General features: G+C 49.6%; 1 protein-coding gene across 1 annotated transcript; it reads left to right on the top strand.

Moving 5' to 3' along the window:
• Positions 1 to 226: 226 nt before the first annotated feature.
• Positions 227 to 1382, top strand: LOC127326882 (uncharacterized). The gene is made up of 2 exons (XM_051353658.2): positions 227 to 930; positions 1115 to 1382. Exon 1 carries the CDS (start codon positions 433 to 435, stop codon positions 913 to 915), a length of 483 nt encoding a protein of 160 aa, XP_051209618.1. The 5' UTR covers positions 227 to 432; the 3' UTR covers positions 916 to 930; positions 1115 to 1382.
• Positions 1383 to 10888: the final 9506 nt, after the last annotated feature.

Raw genomic sequence — 10888 nt, 5'->3', positions numbered from 1 at the left:
AAGTTAATTTTGGAATTCAGTTTCCTCCATAAAAAAGATTTGCAAATATTGTATGTAAGTTATCATGATTATAGGTCCAGAAGGCTGTTTGAATGTTCCTTAAAACACATGCTACCCAATAAGCTGCTCGCCTCTTGACCCTGTGTTTGGTTCACTTGACTTTTCCTTTCAAATTAAAGATTTCACGAGGCAGCAGTCCTGTAGTACCTCTGTCCCTTTCACCTGGAAAGGATTCGCCATTATTTATTCCCATCAATTATCTTCTCCTTCTCCTCAGCTTGATCAAGTCCATAGGAGTAGATCGTTTCCTATTACATGAGCGCCGCCGCTACCATTCCCAGCCTAGCTATTGCATGTATTAGCTCGGTGATGCAACAGCAAGCCAGCAGCTACCTGAGCTGATTTGGTATACATATATATATACACAACTGGATGGAGAAAGACCCGCCGTCGTGGTTCCATGCGCAGACGGCGCCGACGGCGCGCGTGGACGGCAAGACGGTGCGGCTGTTCCAGTGCCTCTTCTGCGACAAGACGTTCCTCAAATCGCAGGCGCTGGGCGGCCACCAGAACGCGCACCGCAAGGACCGCGTCGGCGGCTTCAGCGACCCATACGGCGATGGCTTATTCGGAGGCGCCACCCGGTCCACCCGGGCGCCGTGGGATTCTGCCTCCGGCCGGTCTATGTGTGCTAACATCGCTTCCCACCGGAGTGGCGCGCCGGCGTCGACACAAGCGGCCGATGCCTGCATGTTGGAGAGGTGGGGCGGCAGGGCTCCACGCATGGCGGAGCGCGCAATGCTCCTGGGGTCATCGGAAGGTCGAGATGGCGTGGTAAGGGCCTCCGAGGACAGCGACGCCGGCGAGACTATGGACCTGGAGCTGCACCTCTGGCAAGCGTCGCCTACCTGCTAGTGCCATCGTGCAAAGGTATTACTCCCTCTGATCCAGTTTAAACTACACTTGTGTTATGGATTGGAGGTTACTATTTCATTTCGAGGCAAATAAGTACCCGCATGATGGCCTTCGAGATCTACTGGCTCCCATCATCCCTTTGTTAATCTGAATCCTCGATCGTTTGTTCCCTAGTTTAACAAACTTGATCTCCATGCAGGAGGTATCGTCGATCAATTAATCAAACACTGAGTGTGTCGGCGCGACAGAGGGTTGATACCGCCGCCATGTCGGCTACACTGAGTACATTTGTGTGTCCTTGCGACATACTACTCCTGCCTAGAACTCGCGTGATTAGTTATTAATTGATAATACGCGAAGGGAAACCAGCCATCCATTGTACTACTACTACACTCGTACGGCATGTTAAACCAGCTCGATCGTAATAATATTATTACGAGTATCATGTACGTACTACATGAATGTTACTACTTGCTAGTACATGAATGAGCCGTTGTTGCTTCACCGGCCCGCTTTTAATTTGTTGTCGCGTTAAGTACGTGTGCGATCGATGGGCTGATCGAGTATACCATCTGATGCTTAATTTGGTAAAGCCGACTGGTCACGTACTTGTTCTTCCTCCTCCCAGTCACACCACGCATGTGATTCGAAGGGACACTCCGTACGATGTACTGTAGTAGTTTGCCAAAGAAAACGTACGGTGGAGTGTGGAGGGTAGCCATTGGCCTTTCCCGTGGCAAAGTGGAGTGGGCTGTGGATGCTCTGATGGCAATCCAGGGCCATAGTGCTAAGAGCATCTCCAGCCACGTCCCTCAAAGCCCATTTTTATCCGGCGCGTTCCCATACGGTGTCCGGCGCTCCGAGCCCATCCCCGTCCCACAGGGGACGCACCGGGGACGCCGGACACAACGAAAAGCGAGGCGGGGAGTGGCGGGGCCGACTCGTCAGCGGCACAATAAATTTTTAACCTAACCGTCGCCTACCTCGCGACGGAAGTTATTGGCGGTGCAGTTCCCGCAGCGACGCAGCGACGGTGCAGTTCCCGCAGCGACGCAGCGACGCGTCCCGTCGCGCCTAGCTCTGCGTGCCGGCGTTAATGCGCGCCACCGCTCCTCCGCCTCCCTCCGGCCTATAAAAGGGCCGTCTCTCATCGTCCCTCTCACAGAAGAGCGGTCCTTTTCATCTCTAACTCGAATGTTCGAGCTAATGTTTCCGGTAGTTGGAGTTGCGACACAAACCCTAGCGCCTCTCTCCCAAACCCTAGCCGCCACCATCTCAACAAGACTCGACGCTATGTCCGGTAGAGGCGGAGGCCGACCTCGCGGCCGTGGTCGTGGTCGTGGTCGTGGCCGCGGCAGAGCTGAACGCTCGATGTCTCCTTCCACGCCGCCGGCTTCATCATCGTCGGAGATGGACGTGGAGCCGGACGTGCGGTTCGAGTTCGTCCTCGTCCTCAAGGGTGACCCGCGCGGCATCCAGAGGCTGCCGGACTCCTTCGCCGACTACGTCGCCGGCGACGATCGCCCGCGCACGATGCATCTGCGGGAGGCTGCGTGCGGCTACTACCGGTGGATCGTCGACGTGATCTACGACGCGCGCGGCAAGATGTACCTCAACATTGGCTGGGAGAAGTTCGCGCGGCACCACAGCCTCCAAGCCGGCTTCATCCTCCTGTTCTCCTACTTCGGCGACAGGGACATGAGCGTCAAGGTCTTCGACGACACGCGGTGCCGCCGGGACTACCACGGCGACAGCACCGACGAGGAGGACGACTGAGTGTTCTTTCTTCGCAGCGAACACGCGCACGGAGGTTTCTGGATGTTCGCCTCATCGGTAGAACCAACAAGGGCACCATCCTCCCGCTGGATTTTCTAGTTTAGGTGACTGGGTGTGCCCTCGAGTGTTCTTTCTTAGCAGCGAACACAGGAAACCTTCGATGCACGGCCTAGTTAGGTTTAGTTTCTTTGCAAAATTTTATATTTGTGTCCACGACGGTTCAAACTATGTATTAGTTTGTGGAAAACCATGTGCCTAACTATGTTTTCGTGTGAACCACGTTCCAAATTATGTATTAGTTTGTGGAAATTGAAATAAAAAAGCCAAAAAAAAGTATTTTAAATGTTTGGGGGAGGCGTTTGGGGGACGTGGCTAGGGAGCGACGTCCCCCAAACGCGGCACGAACAAAACACGTTCCCCAAACGCTCAATCCGGCGCGGTTTGGGGGATGCTTTGGGGGACGCGGCTGGAGATGCTCTAAGGGCATCTCCACCGGGCCGACGTATTTCGGACATCCGAAATGTCCGTTTGCGTCGGTCCGCGGACGCCATGTGGCTCAGGGCGACCGTTTGCGTCTAGGATACCTCCAGCGGTGCGGACGTATTTTTTTAGCGGGGACAACGTCAAACTCGCTAATGGCGTTTTACGTCCCGTCGAGGACCGCCGCCGGCGATTAACTGTTCCCGCGCGACGACGATCGTTCCCGCGCGTGCCCAATACATTGGCAAGTTTCGCCGGTGTTTCGCGCGCGCGGGAAACGACCTGCGCGCCAACGCTGTTTCCCGCCCCGCCGTAGCTATATATGGTGGACACCGGCGGGGGCGACGGGCACACCTCAAGCTAAACCCTACCATCCATCCATGGCCGGGCAGCACCTTAGTTGGGAGCACGTTGTTCAGATGTGCCGCCACCTCAACCCGGAGGAGGAGGAGGAGGTAGACGCCGCCGGCGTTGAGGCCCAGCAGCTGGACCTGGAGACGGCGGCGGAGGCGGAGGTTGCGGAGGCGGTGGCGGAGGCGGCAGAGCGCACCGAAGGGCGCCTCGCGGCGACCAGGGCGGAGATCGCCAACGCCATGGCCGAGCTCGCCGACGCCGAGCGAAGCTTCGTGGAGGCGCGTGCGGCGATGGCGGCCTCCGGCGGCGGACGACAACGCCCCCGTCCCCGGCCGCTTCGACTGCGCCGACGACCAGCTCGTTCTGGTTGCGTCCTTCGAGACCCTCGCTGGGGACGCCCAGCGCCGCCAGGCGCGGTTGGCGGAGGAGGAAGCCAACAACTATGCGATCGCCATGGCTGGGGGTGCGTGCTCCGACCTGGACTCGCTCCGGCGGAGGGGCCCTTCTCCCGCGGGTCGACTAGGAGAACCGGAGGCTGGCGGTCGCCATCGCCGCCGAGGACGAAGGGGTGTCGAGGCGGCTAGGGACAGGGCCCGCTCCGTCGCCCGGCTGGCGGGGTTGCGGCGGCGGCCCGGCGGCGGCGGAGGAGGCGGCGGCCCAGTCTGCGGCCTAGGCGGCGGCCCTGTGGGACACCTCCCTGGCCGAGGCCCTCGAACGCCGCATGCGGCAGGACGAGGTGTCCCATGTGCAGCGTGCGCGGCGCGCGGAGTACGTGAAATGCTCCCGCTTCGACGAAGGCGCCGGCCCTTCCGGCGGCTAGTAGTAGGGCGCGCGAGTGCGAGTAACCGAGGCCGGTGTAGGTCGCGCGACGGCGAGTAGGTACGGCCGTTGTAGTTTTAGGTTAAATCGATTAACCATCTCTGTAAAGATGGTCCTTTTGGCCAATAAGTAGTAATGAAAAAATCTTTTGCTTACCTAGTCACCGCCGACCGGACCCGGATGCACCCAACGCGGACACTTTCCGCGACCGCGGAGACGCAAACCTGGCGCATATTTGGGCCAGGTTTGCGTCTCCACGGACGGCCCGGCCACTTTGCGTCGCCCCGCTGGAGCAGCCCCAGACGCATTTCTGGTCACGGTGGACGAAAACGGTCGCTCAGTGTCCGTTTGCGTTGCGCCGCTGGAGGTGCCCTAAGAGCATCTCAAAGGGGACGACCCAAACGGTCACTCTGTGGGGTCGCAAAATGTGTCGTGTTACTACTCAAGCAGGGCAACGCAAAGTAATCGGGCCGTTCGCGGCGACGCAAATCTGACCAAAATATGCGTTTCGGATGCATCTCTACGGACGCTGCGTGGACGCGCAAAGTGTGCGCACGCGTTTGGCGGACGTTTCATCGGGCCCGCCTGCCAGCGACCCTGGCTCAATGTGTCTTCTCAGGCGCGCCAGCGACTAGTGCCGCTGTGTCGCTTCGGCAGTCTGTGCCACGTTAATGGCAATGTGTCGCCTGCCGAGCGGCCGCGCCCCACCTCCGTGTCAACACCCGGATTTTTAAGTCCAGATGCCTATTATGCCATACATCGCAATCCCAGGAAGATTGTTGTTGCGAGACATAACAGTCGATATCATAAGTCATCATTCATTACAAACCATAGTCATCTTACAAATTCAGATCACATGATCCAATATTACAGAAATAGTTGATCTAATGATCAACGAACACATTACATAGCGGAAGCGTAATAGAAGTGGACTATCTAATCCACATGCCAACGCTTGACGTCAGAAGATTCCTAGTTGTCGTAGACGTCCTGCTGGCCGTCGTCTTGATACTGCGGTTCCTCTTCATAGTCTGGCCATTGGAATAGCCAGGGACACAGCCGTGAGTACTTTAAAGTACTCGTAAACTAATACTAGTATAAGTACCATAAATTTTATTAATAGGGTGCTAAGCTCTAAGTTTATTTGCATAAAGCCAATTTTAGTTCATAAGCATTTGATAAAAGACTCTTCATATGCTAACTAACTCAATTGGGAACATTAGTGTCATTCCCACAACTCAGTTGTGATTCAAGTCAAGTCACCATTCAAATCCTCAACCCTTTTCAAGAAAACATCTGACAATGGAATAGTATGGCCTTTCCAATCGTCCGTAACCGTGGACACGGATATTCGAATAGGTTTACACTCTGCAGAGGTTGCACACTTGTGCCACAACATTTGATTACATCCGTCAGGGATAACCCTGAATCATCGTAACTCAGTACGCGGATCATCAACCATAACCTTTCACTTATATACCCTAGTATAGGTACCTCTCCCCATGAGCTTGGCCTCCCAGTGAAGACAAACCGTCAGCCTGGGAACTGCACAGGGCTTGGGCTGTACATTCACCTCATTTCACTTTCAACGGAGGCAGCCTCGGCATAACCCCTATGATGCTTGTTCAGAGGGAACCCATACTAAGATGCATAAACTTCCAGTTAAGCCCTACCCATAATCAGGTATTGTGGGAGTACTCTAAAATTGGAAAGGTATCGCATTCAAACCAACCATCAGTTTTTACCAAGTTCACCAAGTCATTCAAGTCACCTTCACCTTCAAAATCTTTCAATAGAATGACTCATCATTCCAAGGTTTTCAAAGTCATTTCACTTCACAAGTTCCCATCTAGAGTAGTCAATTTTATTTGTTAGCACTAGCAACTAGTCATGAGGGGTGCTACTTAACTCATAAGCTTTTTAGGCTAAGTTTGATACTCTTGCTCTACTCTATGCTTAGACCAAAGTTAACTATAAAAGTAAGCTTTAATAAACAAAGTAAAAACTTGGAAGGTAAAACTTGGGATGGGATCATTGAACATAAAGTAAAGTGGCATGGTGCCTTGCTCTAGTAGAGCTTTGCACTTGCAAGAATATTAGCTTGCCTTGGTTGGTGTACTGATCAAAGTGGTCTTCCTCTTCCTAGTAGTAGACCTCCTCCTCCTGGTACTCCTCCGTACTAGCGTCTAAACACGGATACGAGGTAACAATCACCAAACAAGCTTAAGAGCTATACTAAGCACATATAAGGTTCACACAAGCTACTCTATCATCACCACATTTCTATCATGTTGGTTGACTTTGTTTTCTTATCAAGAAAAATAATTTCCTCTCATTACACATATTGAATTAGGATTTCTATTTAGTTTCTTGAGGAAATAATTTCCTCTCATTGAATCTTGTTAAGATTTAAGTTCCTAAAATAAGTAATGTATGAACCCATGTTGACCAAGGTCAACCATTCATAATCATCATTTGGGAAAATGATTTTAAATGAGGTAGAGTACCTCATGCAATTTAACACTACCATAATCCTATTTTAATATCATCAAGTAATTGTATTCTCCTGTGTTTGTCATGGAAGTCGGGAGCTGCGTGGACATGGTTGTCGCGATGGAGGGCGTGGTGGCTATGAAGACCAACCGCATGGAGGAGGAGGCTATGGTCAGCGTGGTTGAGGAGCATTTGAGTACAGTGGCAATGAAATGTGTGGCTATGACAATAACCATGGCAATGGTGGCCACAATCTAAGGGTATGGATCTCAGCGGCTCGACACATTTTTGGCACAAAAAAATGTTAGACTACCTATATATATTTTTCATCCCCGAAAAAAATATAGTTGTGTATAGGTTGTGTATTCTCCTGTGTTTGTCATGGAGGTGGGGGGCTGCGTGGACATGGTTGTCGCGATGGAGGGCGTGGTGGCTATCAAGACCAACCGCATGGAGGAGGAGGCTATGGGCAGCGTGGTTGAGGAGCCTATGAGTACCGTGATAATGAAATGTGTGGCTATGACAATAACCATGGCAATGGTGGCCACAATCAGAACAGATATCGAGGTGGTGATCAAGGATTATGGTCTATCTGTCAAGTGTGTGGCAAAGATGGCCACATTGCATTAGCTTGTTGGAAGAGGTTCAACAAAGGTTATCATGGTTCTGAAAGGTCAGCCGGAGAGGCTGTTTGATCTAGCTCACATGGTATTCATACTAACTGGTATAGTAATTCTGGAGCAACTGATCACATTGCAGGTGAACTTGACAAGCTACACGTAAGAGAATGCTACAATGGGAACGAGAAAATCCACACCACTAGTGGTGCAGGTATGGATATTTTTCATGTTGGTAATTTTGTAATTTGTACCCCTCATCATGACTTGCATCTTAAAAAAATTCTTCATGTTCCAAAAGCCACCAAGAGTTTCTTATTCACTAGTCATCTAGCACAAGATAATTATACCTTTGTTGAATATTTTCCTAACTCATTTTTTGTTAAGGATCATGACACGAGGGAAATCCTTCTTCAAGGTAGATGTGTGGGAGGTCTCTATTCATTGCCGACGACATTCACTCCACTCCCTGGTGGGTAGGCCAATGGTGTCCTCAAGTCACCCTCTTCGCTTTGGCATAGGCGTCTAAGTGATACGTCTCCAACGTATCGATAATTTCTTATGTTCCATGCCACATTATTGATGTTATCTACATGTTTTATGCACACTTTATGTCATATTCGTGCATTTTCTGGAACTAACCTATTAACAAGATGCCGAAGTGCCAGTTGCTATTTTCTGCTGTTTTTGGTTTCAGAAATCCTAGTAAGGAAATATTCTCGGAATTGGACGAAATCAACGCCCAGGGGCCTATTTTTCCACGAAGCTTCCAGAAGTCCGAAGACGAAACGAAGAGGGGCCACGAGGCAGCCAGAGCATAGGGCGGCGCGGCCCCTGCCCTGGCCGCGCGGCCCTATGGTCTGGGCCCCTCGCGCCGCCTCTTGACCTACCCTTCCGCCTACTTAAAGCCTCCGTGACGAAACCCCCAGTACCGAGAGCCACGATACGAAAAACCTTCCAGAGACGCCGCCAACGCCGATCCCATCTCGGGGGATCCAGGAGATCGCCTCCGGCACCCTGCCGGAGAGGGGAATCATCTCCCGAAGGACTCTACGCCGCCATGGTCGCCTCCGGAGTGATGTGTGAGTAGTCTACCCCTGGACTATGGGTCCATAGCAGTAGCTAGATGGTTGTCTTCTCCCCATTGTGCTATCATTGTTGGATCTTGTGAGCTGCCTAACATGATCAAGATCATCTATCTGTAATTCTATATGTTGCGTTTGTTGGGATCCGATGAATAGAGAATACTTGTTATGTTGATTATCAAAGCTATGTCTATGTGTTGTTTATGATCTTGCATGCTCTCCGTTATTAGTAGATGCTCTGGCCAAGTTGATGCTAGTAACTCCAAGAGGGAGTATTTATGCTCGATAGTGGGTTCATGTCTCCGTGAATGCGAGGGGTGACAAGAACCTCTAAGGTTATGGATGTGCTGTTGCCACTAGGGATAAAACATTGGTGCTATGTTCAAAGATGTAGTCACTAGTTACATTACGCGCAATACTTAATGCAATTGTCTGTTGGTAGCAACTTAATACTGGAGGGGGTTCGGATGATAACCTGAAGGTGGACTTTTTAGGCATAGATGCATGCTGGATGGCGGTCTATGTACTTTGTCGTAATGCCCAATTAAATCTCACTATACTCATCATGATATGTATGTGCATGGTCATGCCCTCTTTATTTGTCAATTGCCCAACTGTAATTTGTTCACCCAACATGATGTTTGTCTTATGGGAGAGACACCTCTAGTGAACTGTGGACCCCGGTCCAATTCTCTTTACTGAAATACAATCTACTGCAATACTTGTTCTACTGTTTTCTGCAAACAATCATCTTCCACACAATACGGTTAATCCTTTGTTACAGCAAGCCGGTGAGATTGACAACCTCACTGTTTCGTTGGGACAAAGTACATTGGTTGTGTTGTGCAGGTTCCACGTTGGCGCCGGAATCCCTGGTGTTGCGCCGCACTACATCCCGCCGCCATCAACCTTCAACGTGCTTCTTGGCTCCTCCTGGTTCGATAAACCTTGGTTTCTTTCTGAGGGAAAACTTGCTGTTGTGCTCATCATACCTTCCTCTTGGGGTTCCCAACGAACGTGTGAGTTACACGCCATCAAGCTAAATTTAAGCGCCGTTGCAGGGAGATCAAGACACGCTGCAAGGGGAGTCTCCACTTCTCAATCTCTTTACTTTGTTTTTGTCTTGCTTAGTTTTATTTACTACTTTGTTTGCTGCACTAAATCAAAATACAAAAAAATTAGTTGCTAGTTTTACTTTATTTGCTATCTTGTTTGCTATATCAAAAACACAAAAAAATTAGTTACTTGCATTTACTTTACTTATTTCATCATGTTTCCTTTTAATTTTACTACGAAAGATATACCGGTAGGACGTGGGTCTATAGTTGGGAGAAATAATGTAGAAGAATTTTTCAATCATGTTAGTACCATTGAAAATTTTGAAGATAGACACTTGGTAGACCTTGCGCCTACTTATGAAATTGCTGCTACGCATTTAGTTCGCCTGTTGGAAACTAAATTTGTTAATCTTAATCCTATAATCCAACACATGTTTCTCACACTTGGTGATATGGAAGAAGGGGAAAAGAAAGATTTTGTTTTAGAAACCCTTCTTAGAGAATTTGGTGGTCTAGCAAGAGAAGCTAGAAAGGTCTTTGCTAAATTTAATATGCTTGGTTCTCATACTAATTTTGTTAGTCTCCTTGAAAAGATGGACATGGATAGAATAAGATACACTAATAATATTGATGATGGTGGGGAGATCAAAGCACCAATACCATGTAAACTCTTAGCTATGAATGATGCACTAGAGAATAACTATGCTTGGCTTGTTCCTGAAAATTTGTTTGATGAGAGTAGCATGCCTAAGACTAATGAAAAGGGAGATGCTAAAACTTATGTATCTAATATATTATGCCTGGTTGAGAAAACTCCGCACCCCGCTGAGAATGCACCACCCTTTGATAATACTTGATACACACTTTCTGCGCCTAGCTGAAAGGCGTTAAAGAAAAGCGCTTATGGGAGACAACCCATGTTTTTACCTACAGTACTTTGTTTTTATTTTGTGTCTTGGAAGTTGTTTACTACTGTAGCAACCTCTCCTTATCTTAGTTTTGTGTTTTGTTGTGCCAAGTAAAGCCGTTGATAGAAAAGTAAGTACTAGATTTGGATTACTGCGCAGTTCCAGATTTCTTTTCTGTCACGAATCTGGGTCCACCTCCCTGTAGGTAGCTCAGAAAATTAAGCCAATTTACTTGCATGATCCGCAGATATGTACGCAACTTTCATTCAATTTGAGCATTTTCATTTGAGCAAGTCTGGTGCCATTTTAAAATTCGTCAATACGAACTGTTCTGTTTTGACAGATTCTGCCTTTTATTTCGCATTGCCTCTTTTGCTATGTTG

Source organism: Lolium perenne, chromosome 4 (assembly GCF_019359855.2).
Source record: "Lolium perenne isolate Kyuss_39 chromosome 4, Kyuss_2.0, whole genome shotgun sequence".
Taxonomy (NCBI): domain Eukaryota; kingdom Viridiplantae; phylum Streptophyta; class Magnoliopsida; order Poales; family Poaceae; genus Lolium; species Lolium perenne.
The sequence above is the reverse complement of the archived record's forward strand: the minus strand, read 5'-3'. Positions and strand labels throughout refer to the sequence as shown.

Excerpts from the sequence above, each read along its gene's own strand:
- LOC127326882 (XM_051353658.2), top strand. The coding sequence starts at position 433 with ATGGAGAAAGACCCGCCGTCGTGGTTCCATGCGCAGACGGCGCCGACG.